At 41.6% G+C, this 21,041-nt stretch overlaps 2 protein-coding genes across 4 annotated transcripts in view; both read right to left on the minus strand.

Annotated features, from left to right (window-relative positions):
* LOC134225586 (E3 ubiquitin-protein ligase NRDP1) overlaps positions 1 to 11,242 on the minus strand; it is a 40,518-nt gene extending 29,276 nt beyond the window's left edge. For 2 of the 3 annotated variants that reach the window (XM_062705781.1, XM_062705780.1), the window contains exon 1: positions 10,967 to 11,242. The gene's annotated coding sequence lies outside the window, so the exon portion shown is untranslated. Of the gene's footprint in view, positions 1 to 10,281; positions 10,425 to 10,966 lie in introns of those variants that run through there. The other variant, XM_062705782.1, reaches the window with a different exon arrangement.
* The window catches only part of LOC134225588 (small ribosomal subunit protein uS12m), a 124,454-nt gene extending 105,505 nt beyond the window's left edge, over positions 1 to 18,949 (minus strand). The window contains exons 1-2 of the mRNA XM_062705783.1: positions 18,802 to 18,949; positions 18,687 to 18,744 (exon numbers count right to left, since the gene is read on the minus strand). Of these exons, the coding sequence (XP_062561767.1) occupies positions 18,687 to 18,738 (52 nt within the window). The 5' untranslated portion in view covers positions 18,739 to 18,744; positions 18,802 to 18,949. The remainder of the gene's footprint in view (positions 1 to 18,686; positions 18,745 to 18,801) is intronic.
* Positions 18,950 to 21,041: the final 2,092 nt, after the last annotated feature.

The raw sequence follows: 21,041 nt of genomic DNA on the forward strand, positions 1-21,041 counted from the left end.
TATGCCCCACCAAGGTGGCCATTAGAACAGTTCAACCAAATGATCGATCGATCGGACGATAGCCCTAGCAGGTCGTAAGCAGGTCGTCATAGCAGGAGATTTCAACGCTGGGGCAGTGGAGTGGGGCAGCATCAATGCACCAATTGAAGGGGTCAAGCAGGGTTCATAATGCTCACTCAATCTCAGGAGCACATGATTTTTCCCTCACGAAAGTATTCGGGGAGAAATCGCTTTTCGGGAAGAAAAACAGCCTGGAGAGTGATAACAATTTTCGCTCACTTCGATTGCCGCTAAACGTTGGTTTGCTCTTTTTCTTTCATATTCGAGTATTTTCGTGGCATCATCAATGCAAATGGTAGTAGCTTATGTGGAACAAATAACTTCAGGCTTTCATACAGATAGCGTGGTGGTGTGGCTAAAGTAAGCGCATCCTCACAGCTATTGTTGTTACTATTCTGGGTTCGAATCCCGGCGCGGCTATACAATTTTGTAATTGTTCTGCGATAATTCTCGCGAAAAGTGAGTGAGAGGTGAAAGTAATGAAAAGAAAAAGGATTTTCATCTAATAGGCAAGATTTTCGTTTATCTTCCAATGCTAATTCTAGAGAAAAGATTGATGGGTGAAAGATGATCCTCAACATAAACAACGAAACAAGATTTTCCCTTGGTCCGAAAAACGCTTACTTTGGTCTCATTGAAACGAAAAGTCGAAACCCTGGGGTCAAGCGTTACTAGAGGCGCTAGCGAAGAAACGGGGTCGAGTCATGGATTGACATAACGTTTGCCAGTACTGGTCTGGCACCAGACTTGGACTGGCGGGTGAATGAGATGAGAGTTACACCCATAGTGATCGTCTCATCACTGATATTGGCCAACACTAAAGGTCTAAGCGGGAATGCGTTGGTAGATTGGCAGCCATGTCGACTATGCGTGCAAGAGGGCTTCGACTGATGTAGCGGCATTATCGAGAATGATGTTCCAAGTTCCAAGATGTGTGCCAGTAGACGTAGGATACTGGCAGGCGGTGCCGCATATTTTCTTAGATACGGCGGCCCGTCCTGGGCGAGAGCTCTGGGGGTAACCAGTTACCTGCGGATGTTGGAGAGCACGTACCGCTTGATGTGTCTCAGAGTGATATCTGCCTACCGCACGATATCACACGATGCAGCCTTCATGATAGAGAGCATGATGCCAGTCGGGCTGGCCCACGGGAGTGACACTTGTATACCTCCACCACAGTTTGTTTCGTAGCCAACATTGAAAATTCCGCACTGACAGCCATAAGCGTAATCACGGGATGAAAAAAGATAGGTGCGATCCACACTGACAGTTCCATAAACGAAAAGCAGATGAAAAGAGACTGCATCCATACTACGAAAACACAACCAAAACATCAGACCCCCGGGCTGGCCATCCGGGAAGACGAGGAGTGTTTCGTGCTACGTGGCACCAGAGGAGCCCACGATCGCTTCAGGGTGACTTCGGTTACCAGACGGCAGCATGAGTGGGATAACTCTTCTAAAGGTAGGTGGACCCACCGGCTGATACCTCACATATCGAGCTGAATGGGGACAACCCATGGGGAAGTTCACTTCCATCTGACACAATTCCTGTCAGGCCATGGCTGCTTCCGGCAGTACCATTACAGGTTTGGACACACGGAGAGCACAGTTTGCCCTGACTGCCCTGGTGTTGATGAAACTGCAGAACACATACGTATGCTCGTCTATTCGTATGTCCTCGTTTCGACGTCGAAAGAAGAGCTATGCTAGACGTTTGCGGTCGGGTCGGGACACAACCCGGATACCTTCATCCAGAGGACTGCAACCACTCCTATTGCCTGCAGGCTTGCAGAGCAGCAGTCAACAAGCATTATTAACTCGAGATTGGTTAATTAGAGCGAAAACAGGCTAATCGCGGAGAAGTAAATGAGAGGTTTGCAAATGTCGATGTACACTAGCCTGGGACATGGATGTATGAAAAAAATAAATTTTCGTTCCCTCATATTTTTCAGAAGCCTTTTGGGTCTTACAATGCATGTAGGTACGGAATTTCAGATCAATCGGTGAAACTATATTTTAGCGCCGGTGATTTTAATTTTCCATAGGATTTACTATGGGTTTCCCCCTTTACAAGAAAAAATCCCCAAGGTGTCCCATTATTCTCTAACGATAAATCGATCTAACTACATCATAGGAAATTTTACCAGCAAACTTTCATTGGAAGACCGCAAAGTGATCCGACGCTCGTGAAAAATGTTATTTACATAAAACTAATTGCTGTATGAACGCAAGGCTCATTGCACTTTTTGTTCCAGCATCACTGCCGTCTGCTGCTTGCTGTTGTTTGCACGAGGCACCACTTTGTGTGGAGGATTTGCTTAGCATGAATGAAAAGCGGGTTACTAGGGATACGTTTATTGGCCTTGCTGTTTGAGTCTTCGTCCTTCTAGGTAGAAAAAATTCAACCAAATTTCAATGAAGGTGTGATTAACAAAAAGAGGCATGTAACGCACACTTTCCACACACAATGCAACGAAGCGTCTATAGATGCGAGGTATAGGTTGGGGCCTCTTATTCTCGACGTCAATAGTTCGAAGCTGGTCTGAGTGGGATTTTTTTCGATGCTGGTATTTTTTAGGAAATTCTTCTTATTTCCAAATTCTAACTCTCGACAAGCTTTCTGGTATTTCTAAAAGATTTAGATAAGATACACAGATGAAAATATGATGTGATTTTAAATGTATTTTCATGCACATATTTGGAGTATGCAAATAAACGCAATATTCAATCGATCTTATTGTCCCTTAAAAGCGTATTAAATTCAAACTGTGCCTGCTGGTAAAACTCAGTCAAATTGAATTGAATATCAAATGTTAATTCGTTTGATGGAATTGGCTGCAATTTTACAAGTCGTTGAATTTTCAAAACTATTTGCTGTGTACTTGTGATACTGATTTCAGAAGAGAATAATTTAATGAACTTGCTCTGCTGCGTTGATACTTGATTGACATGCCGATAATTCAAATCGAAGACTGCCGGGCTAGAGACACTTTTTGCTAAGTTGTGTATTTTCTGAATTGTGAAACAGTTTAGGTGATTCCTAGATTTGTTTTGCCTCGAGTTGGAAATCTCTTTAATACAGATTATAGAAAAAATCTAGATTGTATAAGAGATGATTTTCACATCAAAATTTACATCACATCCCATTTTAAATCAACATCACATCATGGGTATTCAATTAAACAAATTTAGCAAAAGAATCAATTATATAATTCTGCAACTAAAAAAAAATAATTACAACGATCTTATAGAAATAGATGATATCATCATGAAATCAGTATCACAAGAATCATATATCAGTCTTTTAGAAATACCAGAAAGCTTCTCGAAAGATAGAATTTGGAAATAAGAAGAATTACCGAAAGAATACCAGCATCGAAAAAAAATCCCACTTAGACCAGCTTCGAACTATTAACGTCGATAATGAGAGGCTCCAACCTATCCCTCGCATCTATAGTCGCTTCGTTGCATTGTGTGTGGAAAGTGTGCGTTACATGCCTTTTCATTCATTCAGGATTTGTTTACCTCCACACAAAGTGGTGCCTCGTGCAAACAACAGCAAGCAGCAGACGGCAGTGATGCTGGAACAAAAAGTGCAATGAGCCTTGCGTTCATACAGCAATTAGTTTTATGTAAATAACATTTTTCACGAGCGTCCGATCACTTTGCGGTCTTCCAATGAAAGTTTGCTCAACTCACATAAAGTTTAACCATCAAGCCAATCAGGACTTCCTACAGGACTTTTATCACTATTGGAAGTTTCTGCGCCTCTCGATGGGAGGTTTCTGAGTCCCCCGTAACGCTGGGTAGACACCTTTGCGTGTTGCGGTATAAGATCTACCACGGTCATATTGTCAGATACAGGCAAATCCTGACCCAACGAATACCTTCCCAATATCCAACTCCGTGGTACTTATGAGGGTATCGCTGAGTCAGGGGCCCCTCGTTAAGTAAGTACTACATCAACACTTCCTTCCCCTCCCAAGTTACGGTGAAGATGGGGTGGCCAGGAGTAGTAATCCTCATGCTTTTGTGATTTTTATCCTAGATTGAAATCAAGGACCACACCCACTTTGATTTCTGATAGCAATCTGGATAAGGATTTCAAAAGAAAAACATGAGTGAAGAAAAACAAGGACACACTAGTGTCCAATCCACGAAGTACACCGTAACTATGCTATGCTCTTGATGGGAGGTTTCTGAGCATCATCAATGGAGGCGCCCTAGCCTCTTCAAAGAACGCTTCTGCACCTTTTTAAAGAACGATTTCGAGCCTCTCGAAATGAGGCTTCCGAACCACTTGAAAGGAGATTTCCGAGCTTCTGAAAAGGTTGCTTCCGAGCATCTTGGAAGAAGGCTTACGAGCCTCTTGAAAGGAGGCTTCCGAAATTCTTGAAAGAAGGCTTCCGAGCCTCTTGAAAGGAGCCTTCCGAGCCTCTTGAAAGGAGGCTTTCGATCCCAAGCCTCTTAGAAGGAGGCGTCCAGGCCACTTAAAACGAGACTTCTGCGCTTCTTGAAAGGAGCCATTTTAAGAAGCCTCCCGAACCTTTTGAAGGGAGCCTTCAGAGCTTCTTAAAAGGAGGCTTCTAAGTCTCTTTATAAGAGGCGTCCGGGCATCACAAAACTAGGCTTCCGAACCTCTAGAGAGAAGGTTTTCGGGCCACTTAAAAGGAGGCTTTCGGGCCTCTTGAAAGGCTTCCAGGCCTTTTGAATGGAAGCTTCCGGGCCTCTTGAAAGGAGGCTTCCGGGCCTCTTGGAAGGAGGCTTCCGGGCCTCTTGGAAGGAGGCTTCCGGGCCTCTTGGAAGGAGGCTTCCGGGCCTCTTGGAAGGAGGCTTCCGGGCTTCTTGAAAGGAGGCTTCCTGGCCTTTTGAAAGAAGGCTTCCGGGCCTCCTGAAAGGGGGCTTCGGGCCTCTTGAAAGGAGACTTCCGGACCTCTTGTAAGGAGGCTTCCGGGCATCTTGATAGGAGGCTTCCGGGCCTCTTGAAAGGAGGCTTCCGAACCTCTTCAGAGAAGGTTTTTGGCCACATAAAAGGAGGCTTTCAGACCACTTACAAGGAGGCTTCCGATCCTCTTGAAAGGCTTCCGGGCCTCTTGAAAGGAAGCTTCCGGGCGTCTTGAAAGGAGGCTTCGGGCATCTTGATAGGAGGCTTCTGGGCCTCTTGTAAGGAGGCTCCCGAACCTTTTCAGAGAAGGTTTTGGGCCACATAAAAGGAGGCTTTCAGGCCACTTAAAAGGAGGCTTCCGATTCTCTTGCAAGGCTTCCGGGTCTCTTGAAAGGCTTCCGGGCGTCTTGAAAGGAGGCTTCCGGGCCTCTTGAAAGGAGGCTTCCGGGCCTCTTGGAAGGAGGCTTCCGGGCCTCTTGAAAGGAGGCTTCCAGGCCTCTTGCAAGGAGGCTTCCGGGCCTCTTGGAAGGAGGCTTCCGGGCCTCTTGGAAGGAGGCTTCCGGGCCTCTTGGAAGGAGGCTTCGGTGCCTCTTGAAAGGAGGCTGCGGGGCCTCTTGAAAGGAGGCTTCTGGGCCTCTTTGAAAGGAGGCCTGGGCCCCTTGAAGGAGGCTTGGGCCTCTTGAAAGGAGGCTTCCGGGCCTCTTGAAAGGAGGCTTCCGGGCCTCTTGAAAGGAGGCTTCCGGGCCTCTTGAAAGGAGGCTTCCGGGCCTCTTGAAAGGAGGCTTCCGGGCCTCTTGAAAGGAGGCTCCGGGCCTCTTGAAAGGAGGCTTCCGGGCCTCTTGAAAGGAGGCTTCCGGGCATCTTGAAAGGAGGCTTCCGGGCCTCTTGAAAGGAGGCTTCCGGGCCTCTTAATAGGAGGCTTCCGGGCCTCTTTAAAAGAGAATTCCGGGCCTCTTGAAAGGAGGTTTCAGGGCCTCTTGAAAGAAGGCTTCCAAGCCTTTTGAAAGGAGGCTTCCGGGCCTCTTGACAGAAGGCTTCAGAAAGGAGGCTTCTTGAAAGGAGGCTTCCGGGCCTCTTGAAAGGAGGCTTCCGGGCCTCTTGGAAGGAGGCTTGAAAGGAGGCTTCCGTGCCTCTTGAGAGAGGCTTCCGGGCCTCTTGAAAGGAGGCTTCTGGGCCTCTTGAAAGGAGGCTTCCGGGCCTCTTGAAAGGAGGCTTCCGGGCCTCTTGAAAGGAGGCTTCCGGGCCTCTTGAAAGGAGGCTTCCGGGCCTCTTGAAAGGAGGCTTCCGGGCCTCTTGAAAGGAGGCTTCCGGGCCTCTTGAAAGGAGGCTTCCGGGCCTCTTGAAAGGAGGCTTCCGGGCCTCTTGAAAGGAGGCTTCCGGGCCTCTTGAAAGGAGGCTTCCGGGCCTCTTGAAAGGAGGCTTCCGGGCCTCTTGAAAGGAGGCTTCCGGGCCTCTTGAAAGGAGGCTTCCGGGCCTCTTGAAAGGAGGTTCCGGGGCCTTTGAAAGGAGGCTTCAGGGCCTCTTGAAAGGAGGCTTCAGGGCCTCTTGAAAGGAGGCTTCGGGCCTCTTGAAAGGAGGCTTCCAGGCCTCTTGAAAGGAGGCTTCGGGCCTCTTGAAAGGAGGCTTCGGGCCTCTTGAAAGGAGGCTTCCGGGCCTCTTGAAAGGAGGCTTCGGGCCTCTTGAAAGGAGGCTTCCGGGCCTCTTGAAAGGAGGGCTTCCGGGCCTCTTGAAAGGAGGCTTCGGGCCTCTTGAAAGGAGGCTTCCGGGCCTCTTGAAAGGAGGCTTCCGGGCCTCTTGAAAGGAGGCTTCCTGGGCCTCTTGAAAGGAGGCTTCCGGGCCTCTTGAAAGGAGGCTTCCGGGCCTCTTGAAAGGAGGCTTCCGGGCCTCTTGAAAGGAGGCTTGGGCCTCTTGAAAGGAGGCTTCCGGGCCTCTTGAAAGGAGGCTTCCGGGCCTCTTGAAAGGAGGCCTGGGCCTCTTGAAAGGAGGCTTCGGGCCTCTTGAAAGGAGGCTTGGGCCTCTTGAAAAGAGGCTTCCGGGCCTCTTGAAAGGAGGCTTCGGGCCTCTTGAAAGGAGGCTTCCAGGCCTCTTGAAAGGAGGCTTCCTGGGCCTCTTGAAAGGAGGCTTCGGGCCTCTTGAAAGGAGGCTTCCAGGCCTCTTGAAAGGAGGCTTCCGCGCCTCTTGAAAGGAAGCTTCCGGGCCTCTTGAAAGGAGGCTTCCGCCCTCCTGGACAGGAAGCTTCCGGGCCTCTTGAAAGGAGGCTTCCGGGCCTCTTGAAAGGAGGCTTCCGGGCCTCTTGAAAGGAGGCTTCCGGGCCTCTTGAAAGGAGGCTTCCGGGCCTCTTGAAAGGAGGCTTCCGGGCCTCTTGAAAGGAGGCTTGGGCCTCTTGAAAGGAGGCTTCCGGGCCTCTTGAAAGGAGGCTTCCGGGCCTCTTGAAAGGAGGCTTCCAGGCCTCTTGAAAGGAGGCTTCTGGGCCTCTTGAAAGGAGGCTTCCGGGCCTCTTGAAAGGAGGCTTCCAGGCCTCGAAAGGATTCTTCCGGGTCTCTTGAAAGGAGGCTCTTAGTTGTAGGCTTGCGAGCCACTTAAAGGGAGTATTCTCTTCTCTAGAAAGGAACCTTTCGAGCCTCTTGAAAGGAGTATTCAGGGCCTCTAAAAACGAGGCGTCCAGGCCTTTTGAAAGAAGTCCCCAAGTATCTCTAAATTAGGCTTCCGAGCCTCTTGAAATGAGACTTCCAAGCCTCTTGAAAGGAGGCCTTTAAGCTGCTTGGAAGTAGGCTTCCGAGAAGCGTAGAAGGAAGCTTCCAATCTTCTTGCAACGAAACAACTGAGTTTTTAGGAAAAAAGCCTTCATGCCGCTCAAACCTTTAAATTCAAGATTTTAGTTCAGAAGCATATTTTTAACATATTCTTTAATATTTTTATTTCATTTTTATTATCAATATGTTTTGATTGGAATTGTAATACGTCCGCCATTACGCATTTTTGTTCGAGGTACCCCCTGGGGTCAGCGCAGGTACCCCTAGGGGGTACTGGACCCCCTAGGAGGTCAAAACTGTACGAGCAAGCCTTGGACTGACTGACTGAAAGGGGGCGTAATCGAGTAGCCAATCAGTAATACTCAACGCTATCCTTAAAACCCCTTAGTAACATAATTTTCCTAATTGCAAATAAATATTCATTCGTTAATTTGCAATCGTTAACTTTGGAAATCCTAGAACCACCTACTCTACAATTTTTATTAGGCGAAAGAAGTTATTGAATTTCGACCAAAGATTCCGGAGGTTTCTGCATTGCAAACGGTTCGAATCTTTGCGCAATCTTGAACTGATTCAATTGCCAACTCTGGAAACCTTGACATCATCGGCGGAAAGCAATATAAAGCATTGTGTCAAATAGTTTGGCTAGTCGTTTATCATCCTTGCAGGTTTCGGTATTTTTGTCTTTCTCGTTGTATATCTTAACGTAACTTTAAATGTATTTAAGGAAAGTAATTCCACTTTAGCGCATTCAATGTATATTTATTATACTTTTCGACATAGATCAACAATTTGTTATTATCTCTTTAGGATTCGTCCGTCTATATGGGCACAACTGCCTCCCATCGTGCAATAACAGCATTTCACCTTTGATGAATATAAGGAAAATCCACCGTTTATACATTCGATTAAAAAAATTGTGGCAACTTAATTTTCCAGTTGAACAATTAGATTATTATTTTTAAGTTTTCAGAAACTTTTGTGCAAAGAAGCAACATTTTCTATAGCTTGATAGCATATATCAAGTAGTACAAAGCCATCTTTGTACTTGCTTATAACAAACAATTATACAAGTTTCAAAGGATTTTATTATTACAAATTTTGTTTCAATATTTACCAAAAAATCGGTACGACCAAAGAATCACACATAGAGCCAACATATGGAATCCATTATGTTTTTACAGTACTGAGATGATAATAAATAAAACATGTGTTGCGAACAAATTAAAAAAAAAATGAGTCGATTTGCGTTGCCAAACCTATTAGAGTTCATTCAATTGTTGTGCCGATTAGAAAATCTTTCAAAACGCGTTAATTCTCGGAAGTGACCCCCGATTGCCTTTTTTTGCCAAATCTCTCAAATGGCTTGCAGACCATCGGCCCAGCACCCGGTGAAATTGCCCTCGATGCATGCAACGATACATCGAAGGAAAAGCAAGAAGTGCATCAACGCACACGATATCTTCAACACAGTTCAAGCTCAACCACACAGTGCAGCGCTTATCATCGGCCAATGCGCAGTGAAGTGCGTTGCCTCCGGGCAATTACTGTCTACCCCAATTTCAGGTGCAACTCACGGAACCGGCAGCCGCCAGCCAAAGCCAAGCCAGTCGGCAGTCAGTCACTTTTGCTCACCGGTTCGGCCAATATGCATCTGATCCAGTGCGAAACCGAGAAGGGCCAGGTGGTACACACATATATAGAGTAAAGTGGGTTCTTTGTAATCCCCATACTCACTCCTTTCCTTCGGTCAGTTTTCAGCAACACACCAGCGGTTGTCGATCGTTGGATCAAAATAGTGGTGTACACACTCACACATATGTTCCCATTGATTGGAACTGGATGAAGTCAATCCTCCACACCGTTCAGGTTCTTTTCTTCAGTCATAATCGAACGGTAGCTCTTGGGAAAATATATGGAAGCACTTGGTGCTATTCCTCAAATTTTATCGCGAAATAAACTTGCTAGCGACACTGCAACATTGTTGCACAAACAGGTTAGATCAGAGGTTCCAGCAGTGATCTGTAGACGTTCCACTTGTTACAGTAGTAATCGTATCGTAATTATGGTTGAGATTGCTTTGAACGGAAGTATCCCAAACCTTAGAAATCAACAGCCCAGAAAGAGTCTATTTTAAATCCATTATGACATCGTCGGAGCAAACACTTTAATAAAGACTGATCAAAAACTGGAAGTAGTGAACGTTTGGCTAAAAAAAATGTTAACATTTCATTCCTTCGTAAAGTGAATCGACCTGCTTGCTATGAAAGAAAAAATCAAAAAACTATTGTTTATACCTTACTTTCTAATTTATACAACTTCGATTTACAAAGATTGAAACATATTAATGTGGCGATTCGACAGAAGACAAACAAGTAGCCAAAACCAGCTAACCCCTATAATTGAAATTTTAAATAGATAATTTGAAAAGTACGAATGCAGAGTAGTTCTCGTTCTCATATTACAAAATTATCACATCTGGTTTAAAGATGAGCCAGTCTAGGGCTGCAAATCGCTCCAATAAAAACGATGACAATAATAATCACATCTGGTGGATCGCAATACGTGCATTGAGAAATACCGTGTTACACAATTTGGTCGCTTTTCCCAAAGTTGTCCTTCTTCTGGCTACTGACTAAACTGCTCGCTGCTCTCGCGGTCTACTGGTGGTTATTCACTCTTCATTCTTCTTCGGTGAACGTTTTGCTTTTCCCATCCCCCACAACAGTTCTCCACTGGTTCTTCCTGTTTCGTTCGTTTCGTTCCATCAACCATCTGCAGCATCAGGTAACAAGCATCAAGCGGCCTGATTTTCACTCATGTTGCTTCAATTTCAGTATCCATTTTTTTTCTTCACTCTGTTCTCTGATAGCCAGTTCCTTTCTCCGCATGGAATGGCCTTCTTGAAGAAACTGGTCCCCGAGACACCACTCATAACATACAAACACCCACGGAAAAAAAAACTTCCACTAAACAACAACTAGTGGTCTACTTCTTTCGGAACTAGCTAACTACCATATTCTTCATCCTAATCTTCTCCTCGAACTGCAGTTCCTATTATTATGCCATGATGGTGACCCTCTCCGCTCGCTTCTTTCTGACCGGATGATGGAACATGAACTAGTTTTGCCTTTTTCTCGCGTTTTCGCAACTTCAATCCTCCGCACTTTCACAACGGGTTGGGTTCTACCTGGAAGCAATTTGGCAGTACCATCTGCTGCCAGATTGTTTCCAAATGCCCGTATTGGCCAACACCCCGAATTTACCGAAAAACCGCTCGCAAAAACCACTCCGTCGTCGTCTGTTTTCACGCCACTGTGCAGTTCGCTGAATTTAATTCCACAAACGCAACCGCGACGACGAAAGGAAACTGACTGCAGCCATCAGCCACACTATTTCAACATCAGGCAGATACCACACGCACGCGAACAGCATAAAAATGTATTAATTTGATCGAACTGGCTCACTCACAGCTCTAAAATCAAAAGCTGCGCTCCGAAAGGAAAATATGAAAAACCAACAACAACTATAGACAAATCCAAGTAAAGATAAGATTAAGACACACGACGGTGTTAACTTTGACAGATCCTACAGCTCAGCATAGGGAGATAATTTTATAATGCTTATAATGAATTCTAGACAAAATGTAATTAAAATCTGATTGATGTACGATACGGAAAAAGCTCCGAACCGTATGATCGATACATTTTTGGAAACTATCCAAACAATTGAGATAAGCTTTAAGATATGTAATTTACAACTTTTTCCGTACCGCACATCAATCAGATTTTAATTACATTTTGTCTAGAATTTATTATAAGCATTTTAAAATGATCTCCCTATGCTGAGCTGTAGGATCTGTCAAAGTTAACACCGTCGTGTGTCTTCTTCTTATTTTTACTTGGATTCGTCTATACTGCACAAATCGTTTCATTCGAGAGGACTGACTGACAGATCGCAGTTGAAAACAAACACGACCAGAAAAGACAGCATGAAGCAAAACTGTCAAACGCTGTGAAGCAAAATGTGAATATTATTTTATTGCTAGTTTCGCTAATTTTGAGTTTTTTCGACACCGTTCAAAAATATTGTCACACCAAAATCAAGAGTACTTCGAGATAAAGAGGTTGCACTCTTATAGACGAATCCAAGTAAAAATAAGAAGAAGACACACGACGGTGTTAACTTTGACAGATCCTACAGCGCAGCATAGGAAGATCATTTTAAAATGCTTATAATAAATTCTAGACAAATTGTAATTAAAATCTGATTGATGTATGATACGGAAAAAGTTCCGAAGTTTATCCCGCATAGAAATAAATCGTAGGCTGAACGGTTAAAATTATACGTTTTCTATTCCATGTTCGATCATCATTAACTGTATGATACATGTGTAATCATATGATTAATACATTTACCGACCTGATCATACAAATTTTTTGTCGGATTATACATGTTGCAATAATGATTACTAGAATGAGAAATGAAAAATAATCTGTAGTAAAAGTATCTGGGTTGTTTTTTACACACGACTGCAGGGTTGAGGTTTGTTTTATTTTTTTGTGTCTTTATTAAGGAGACTTTCAGGAGGTTTGTTTTATTTTTAGTGCAATAAATACATTTCTGTCAGCGGCAGTTGCTCGACTTGAGCCAATACTGGTAATATTTTTTTTCCTTAAAGTCGGCGGTAATACAAAGAGTGAAAGTGAAACAACGAAAGATTTGGATAATTGGATAATTTTAAAAGATTAAAATGCATGTAAGTAAAACTTTATTATATCAAATCGGGAAGTAAATCTATTTTTAATTATTTCTAGAAACATTCGCTGGTTGGTGGTTGGTTGGTGGTAAAATGGTTTTATGGCACTGCGCTAGCGGATCTTGCAGCGGATTCAGCTGAACTGCGAGGATATGCCTGTGAAGGTAAGAATTTTCTTGGACCTTCTTTAATATATGTGGTGTGCGAAGAGCAAAGTATTAAGACCTAACGTTGACCCAATAGCTGAACGGTATCACAACAGACCGTTTCAGGATGCCGGAACTCTGGTAGACATACTAAGCCTTCAGCACAATGTATCCGATGATCCCGTTCTGCGTCACGACCAATTGTAATAAACTTTCAATCTGCGTTCAACTATTGGGTTGCTGTTATTTGCCATTTATGTTTTATCCGAAATTCCAGCGCTATTCCAAATATATCAAATCCATATCTTGTGTCTTACGGATTATAGCGCACCCTGACACTTATAAATCGCAGTTCGTAAGAAAGGAACCATCACCACTAAATAAATTAATCTTTTTTTGTATAATTCGCAGGCAAAACTGTTGAATGAACATCGCTACATAACATGATCTTAAATCGAATCTTTACCTTCGATTTTTTTTTGTTTTCATTTATTTGTGTCGATGTCGAATAAGAACAGCAAAAAACGAATGAAGCTAACAATAGAGAACATTCTTCCAATCGTTCTTGGAAAATAAGAAGAAGAAAATGCTAAAAGGCAATATAAAATATATAATACTACCTTTCTTGTGTTGGCTTATTTTATGAAATGAAAACCCGAATGAGAACATTACCTGTATGGTATTATGGGATATCATATTATACATATTATAATGCAATAATCATACAATTGAACGATTATCGTACAGCGTTTAATTCAAATCAAATGCAGAATCTTTAGGAAAAATCAAACAATTTAAAGTTTTTGTTGAATATAATCATAACCCCAATAATCACTAGAAACAAAAAATGAAGATAAACTAATGATTCATGGTAAAATGTCTTCGCAAAAATATATGAAAAAGTTGATGTTTTTGAATGGTAACGATACTTAACAACCCATTCAATGTATCATCCAAAATCAGAATATCATAAAGCCTATCGTAAATATCATACATTGTATGATTAACGTACGGTATTTCGAATGATTCCATAAACAATTCTTCTTTAATTTTCAATACTCAAAAAATGATAGCTAGAAAAATAGTCGTATAATACCATTCTATTCAGGATGATAGATACATTTTGGAAAATATGCAAAAAAAATGAGATGAGCTTCCAAATAAGTAGTTCAGAACTTTTTCCGTATCGTACATCAATCAGATTTTAATTACAATTTGTCTAGAATTTATTACCGTGGACCCCCGGTAATATGACCGCTTTTAATCTGAACACTTTTTAATTTGAACCCCGTTCGTTTGAACATCGTTCAAATTAAAAATGGTTCAAACGTCATTTACCACGTGGAATCGAGAAAAGAAAAATGGAGCATCGTGAAACGGAACGCAGAATCAAAACAAACCAGCAAAGAGAGCAGCCAGAAACCAGTTTTTCTGATGCAAATAGAGTAACCAGAAGTTCAAATTAAAAATGAACCCCGTTAATTTGAATGAGGTAGCGTTCAAATTATCGGGGGTCCACGGTATAAGCATTTTAAAATGATCTTCCTACACGGTTAGATCAGACAACCCAAAATGAAGTTCAAACAACTCAAAATTAAGTTCATTTCACTTAATTTGGACCGTTGTTGGGGGAAGCCAATTTTGAGTTGGATGGCCGAACTCGGATTTGAGTAGTTTCCGTTTGATCCCGTGTGAAAAAAGTACCTAAATATTAAGTTGTTTCCACCTAATGTTAAGTTCAAATAGGTTTAAACAACCTTTGAGTTCAACCCCTTTAACCTAGCGTTGGCTTTCCCCCATCGAACTGCTATCGTTGGGTGGATTTCTTTCTCTGTTTTTTGACATCAAAGGATGGAATGAAAGAGATACCAGATCGAAAACAACTCAAAATTTGGGTTGTTTGATCTACCCGTGTATGCTGCGCTGTAGGATCTGTCAAAGTTAACACCGTCGTGTGTCTTCTTCTTATTTTTACTTGGATTCGTCTATAACAAAGAGATGAAGTGTCAAAATTGGAACAGCGCATTTGCTGTCAAATCAGTTGTTCCAATCGAGCACAAGGTTGTTAAAGGTAGGAGTATTGCGTCTCTTTGTTTTTCCAGGCTCGTTACTTTGAGAATGTTTCCTTTCTCTTTTCGATTAAGCACTGTATTCAAACACTATTATTGTCGGCGTAGCACCAAATTAGAATTCGAAAGTCGGGACTTCCGAATGAATTATTGACAGTGGCTGATTTTCTACCCGCCGCTGTCACATCCAGGCGCTATAGTATATGCGCAAAATAGCCAGCATGAGTTAACCACCAGAAATTTGTATGGCGAAAGACATCTAACGCGGGTTTTCTCACCAGTAGGAACTTTTCACGAAAAACTATTTGGTACCAGTTATGTAGGAAGGTGTCCGCTACTACGCCTACCAAATATTTTTTCGATTAGGGTGCTTATTTTCGAGATATTAAACATTAGATGCCTTTCGCCATACTGATTTCCAAAAGTTAACTCCTAGTGTGCCGCTGTAAGCACGCTCAAAGCAGGCGATTTATTGAGCTTTCTTCCGAAGTTGTTGCCAAACTAATATCGCTAGTCAAGTTGAAAACCGGAATGGGGAACTATCGAAGTTGAATATTTCTCGCAATCCGTACGTTAAACCTATTTTCGCTAGTAGTACGGGCGAGTCCAATGAATCGACTGCTTTGAGCGTGCTTACAGCGGCACACTAGGAGTTAACTTTCTGAAATCAGTATGGCGAAAGGCATCTAAGGTTCGATTTCTCAAAATTAAGCACTTCAATCGAAAAAATATTTGGTAGGCGTAGTAGCGGACGCCATCCCTCATAACCGGTACCAAATAGTTTTCATGAAAAGTTCTAATTTGGAGAAAACCAGCGTTAGATGTCTTCGCCATACAAATTTCTGGCGGTTAACTCTGCTGGCTATTATTTTGTGCATATACTATAAGCGCCTGGATGTGGCTGCGGCGGGTAGAAAATCAGCCACTGCCAATAATTCATTAGGCCCTAATGAATCGCCTACTTTAAGCGGCACACTAGGAGTTAACTTTCGGAAATCAGTATGGCATGCCTTTCGCTTAAAGTTTAATATCTCTAAAATAATCAACTTAGCTTGAGCTTGAGCTTGAGCTTGATTGACCGCTCGTAGTTGCTACTCCATTATGACCAGATCAGCTGTTCTTGCACAGGGAACCAACAGATGTTTGCTTGGGACTAGCACACATCTTCAATGTACAAGTACTGGTGATCTCATTTGTTAGGTCATACTGGCGCCTGCCACGTCAGAATGCAAGTCAATGTATGGAAGGGGAGGAAATGATGATGCAATCACTCGCCCACTGCAAGCCGAATATACCTCTGCACTTGCCACGAGTTCATGCGGAATTTATTGGAGTTTTTGGGTTAGGTTCGAGAGGCAGAGGTCCGCCTTGGTTAACGAGCTGCCAAGTGATAGAGAGGAGAAAGCAACTGATGGAATTTCTAATTGGATGTTTGGAAACGTGCTTTATAGTTCATTTCCAATTCTAGCAGATTACTGTTGGAATATTAAAGTTGAAGGTATAGGAATTGAGATGGAAACGGTATGGAAGTCCATTTCCAGTTCTAGCGATTGCTAAGAACATGCGAAATATAGAGAAGATACAAAGTAGGAGAATGGAACGGACCTGGGATTGAACCCACGACCTCCTGCGTATGAGGCAGAAGCAGTAGCCATATGACTACCAAGCCCGCTAAGTGATCGATTGGCCAACTAATGATTATTTAAACTGATCAGTAAATCAGTGAACGATGATAACTTCATGAGTGTTATGTCTGTTTGTCTGCGATCAGATCGCTATATTTTAGTTCGTCGGTGGTCTTAGCTTCTGTGTAGGAGTTATGGTTTCTAACGTTGCGTTTCAAGACGACAGAAAAAAAACAAGCATATAAGTGATCATCATGAACAATGCCAAACCTAACCACTATTCAATTTTATAATGGTATGGTTGTCCATTGGGTTCAAAAGTATGAATAAAATATTGTTAAGAAAATTATTTTGAGCTTTTTAGTGGAATGTCTTCACTTGTCATAAGACGAGTTTGTACAATATCCCATTAATTGTATCTTGACAGATACGTATTTCGACCTCAACAGTAAGACCGTCTTCAGTGTCTCGTTTAGGCTAAATTAGAGCAAGACGTTATCCCTACTAGGAGAATACATTTTCTTTATACAAAAAAAAAGGCTGAACCCACTTAGAGGTGGGCCCTTCTCGTGCTTCAAAAAATATGTTTGCCATAGCTTTTGAGTGCATAGTCCGATTAAGGAAAACAGAGACAAGATTCCCCGTCAAATGTAAATCGGTTGAGGACAAAGTTGAGGGTAAGTGCCAAAAAGCATGTGTTTTTTGTTAAGAAAATTATTTTGAGCTTTTTAGTGGAATGTCTTCACTTGTCATAAGACGAGTTTGTACAATCCCATTGAATTCCACCACTTAATTGTATCTTGACAGATACGTATTTCAACCTCAACAGTAAGGCCGTCTTCAGTGTCTCACTGTCTCGTACTTGACTCGAAGCAATCGCAATCGGGCGATGTGAACATAATATTGTGGGTCTACGAGCCTCCTGCAAAAGAAAACTATGTTTTTGGAACGAATATACAGCTCTTTACATAATGTTCAAGAGAGGTGTAGTCACTAATTCTTCGTTAAAAAAAATCAACATTTGGATAAGATTGATTTTGTTGATTTTTTTTTCAATTTTCAATTAGACGAAAACATAATGAATAGAGTTTTAGATAATACATTGTTTAGTTCAAATTTATTTATAATCTTTTAAGAAAATAAAGCATAAAAATGTTGTACATATCACATTGATATAAGCAGGGATTGTATCCAAAGGAAATCGAAAAATCTCTCGCTTATCACTTATCAACGATAATGAACTAAGTCTAATATAAGATTAATGTAATCAAAATGAGAAATAAGCTAAAAATGCTTTCCAACAGGATTGAGGAATCAATCCGTATCACCGACACGTATGAAAAAAATATTTCTACATATTTGTAAAATTCAACAAAGACAAGATATAACACGTCAATTTAAAATTTATAATTAAATTTATTTAATGATGAGAACTGTCTGTTTCTGCTAACCCGATCGCTTTTATCTAGAATACCTTGTTATTTGAATGTTGACGAGAATTTTAATTTGTATTTTATTAAATTTACTAAAACCAGGGATTGAACTTATCATTTCATTATCATTTAGTATTCAGCCCATAACAAGCCCCTCTACAATTTTGTCTAACGGTACATTGCTCTATGTTTAATATTAACAGCATGAAACGCTAGTATCTTTTAATATACTAAATGATAATAGAACTTATTATCATTTAATACATTAGGTGATACTAGCGTTTCACGCTGTAAATATTAGACATAGAGCAATGTACCCTTAGACAATGTTGTAGAGGGATAATAGCACTGCCCATGATTTCATAGTTGACGTATCAACCATTCGAAAATTCAGCGAATTTAATTTATTACGCGTTTACTAAAGTGTTTTGGCCGTTGCAACATTGATACGTTGCTTGTTCCAGACCTCATTCAAGTGCTAACGGGTTGAAATGTTTTAAATGTGTGATGTTTGTCCCTAAATTATTCGAAATACGTGCGAAAGTGCAATGGTTGTTACGTCAACTATAAGATCATGGGCAGAGCACTAGAAGTCCGCCATACAACACTTTTCTGAGTTCCGCCTCAGGAATGCGTTATTGGCTGAATACTAAATGATAATAATAAAATGATAAGTGCAATCCCTGACTGAAACCCGTCAAATTTATCATAATAAATATCGTGTTAAAGTATAGAAAGAAAATTGAATGTATATGGGGAGCGGCATCATGTTATTCTTTATCATGATATTATCATAAATGGCTACTAACATTAAATTTGCAAAATAATTGATATCATACTGTAATCTGTATTATAAGAAAAAATAGCCTGATTTAAAGGTTTGGTAGAAAGATTTAAAATAAAAAACAACAATCAGCTGTTGGGTTACACAATCATCAACCATGCCGCACTTACCTTCATTGGCGAAAGATTTGGTGATGTTCAACGTTTGCCGTAAGAAGTTCATGTTTTTCTACAATAAATCAAGCCGCTCATTAAAAAGTTAAAGCCTGTAAAATTATTTACTCACCCGATAACGTCGAATGAATTGATTTCCCCCAAAATCTGGCCCTAGAATTACACAAAAGTAATGCTGTTTAATGCACACGCGGGAATTAAAAAATTGCCGACCGACCGACACTTCTGGCTCTATTTTGTTTACGTACTGCACGACAGCAACAAAAGCGTGAGCGTGAAAACTGACAGTACCGCAAGCTGTCAGATTAAGCTGTAAGTTATTTACACTGAATAAAAACGGATAAATGTTTCTATAGATTTATTTATTTTTTTGAGGATAAGATATGTTGTATGTTTTTATATCGTATAGGGTGAGTGTACCAATTGTCGCCATACATAAGAACAACTATTTTTTAAAAAAATAAGTAAAAGGCATGTGGGTGGACTTTATATATTAAGCGAAAGGTTTTACTTCCTGCTCCTTAGAACAGCTGTGAAAACTACAATAAAATGTGTTATTATCATCAAAATTGATTAATCCATAATAGGAACGCATGCACCAGTTGTGGCACTATTCTTAATTTTGATTCCTTATTTGGCAAATCCCATTGTTTTCTTATGGGACTGGCCAAATTGGGACCACTAGTGCGACAAATGGTGCGAAGGACGTCAAAAATTAAGCAAAATCATTTTTTAACATTTATGCTTTGCTTGTTTTGGAGGAAATCAAAGGTGTTATCGTATGATATGAATATGCTTTATCGATATGAACTTGGTTTGCGGTGGTATGATTGGCCATTTGGCATATAAAGCACTAGTGCGACAACTGGTGCTATAGCCACAACTGGTACATCTAGCCTAGTATACTGTCAAGGCTTTTGTAATGTTTTCAAAATCGTATTTGTACGCCATAACAAAAAAGTGGTAGAGAATGAATCACATACAGTGGTTGGTTTCCTACCCGCCGCTGCCGTATCCATGCGCTATCGTATATGCGCAAAATAGCCAGCATGAGTTAACCGCAAGAAATTTATATGGCGAAAGACATCTAACGCGGATTTTCTCAACAGTAGAAACTTTTTACGAAAAACTATTTGGTAGCAGTCATGTAAGAAGGTGTCCGCTACTACGCCTACCAAATATTTTTTCGATTGGGATGCATATTTTCGAGATATTTAACATTAGATGCCTTTCGCCATACTGATTTCCAAAAGTTAACTCTTAGTGTGCCGCTGTAAGCACGCTCAAAGCAGACGATTCATTACCACTGTTGTTCACATTTTAGAACCAAATCCAGATGTCGCAATGTCGGGGTAGGGCTTCACTTCTCCGTTCGAGACCGCATCTCTCCATCCTCGAATGCGCCCCACGCTCGCCAAGTCGTTTTGTTCCTGGTCAGCCCACCTCGCTCGTTGCGCTCCACGCCGTCTTGTACCTTTGTTTACAAGGAGTAATGCATTATGCACTGGCCCAGCACACGCGAGGTAGTTGCCAAGCTACCACATGGCAGCGTACTGGAGTGTGGGACTCTCACCCAATAAATCTTCCTTGGGCTCCAACCCTAATTGGGCCGAACGGTCATTAGGCCGAATTAGAAGTACAGTAGCCGTTCGATAACTGCAAAATGTTTACTTTTCAGTTAACGAATGCCGTTCGATAGCTGCAATGCATTCTAGACTTCAAACGGTTGTCAATCGACGTCAGATGCAATAAAAGTGCATCTAAATGTGCAGCGCAATGCAGCTGTCATTGAGTCTGACATCAGTTTGAAGTTTAGCGGTCCGATAGCTGCAAAACTGTTGCAACTATCGAATTGCAGTTAAAAAGCATTGCAATTAAATGACCTGCAGTCTACTGTACAATGTAAGAAGTGAGAAATGACGTGTGAGACGTGAGGAGGGAGTAGTGAGAAGTAAAAAGAAGTGAGAAATACGAAGTAAGAAGTGAAAAGTGAGGAGTGAGAAGTAAGAAGTGAGAAGTGGAAAGTGAAAAAGGAAGAAAGATGCCTGAAAGAGTGAAGAAAGAAGGAAAAAATAAGGAAGAAATAAGGACAAAAGAGAAAGAAAAAAAGAAGAAAGAAGAAGGCAGAAAAAAAGAAAGAGGAAAGAAAAAGGGAAAAAGAAGCATGAAAGAAGGAAGAAAGAAGCATGAAAGAAGAAAGAAAGAAGAAAGAAGAAAAATAAGGAAGAAGAAAGAAAGGAGTGAGAAAGAAGAAAGAAAGAAAAGAAAAGAAAGAAAAAAAGAAAGAAAAAAAAGAAAGAAGGAAGAGGGATGAATATAGTAAAATAAACTAAGGAGGAAAAAAACAATGGA

Source organism: Armigeres subalbatus, chromosome 3, assembly GCF_024139115.2.
Source record: "Armigeres subalbatus isolate Guangzhou_Male chromosome 3, GZ_Asu_2, whole genome shotgun sequence".
Lineage (NCBI taxonomy): Eukaryota > Metazoa > Arthropoda > Insecta > Diptera > Culicidae > Armigeres > Armigeres subalbatus.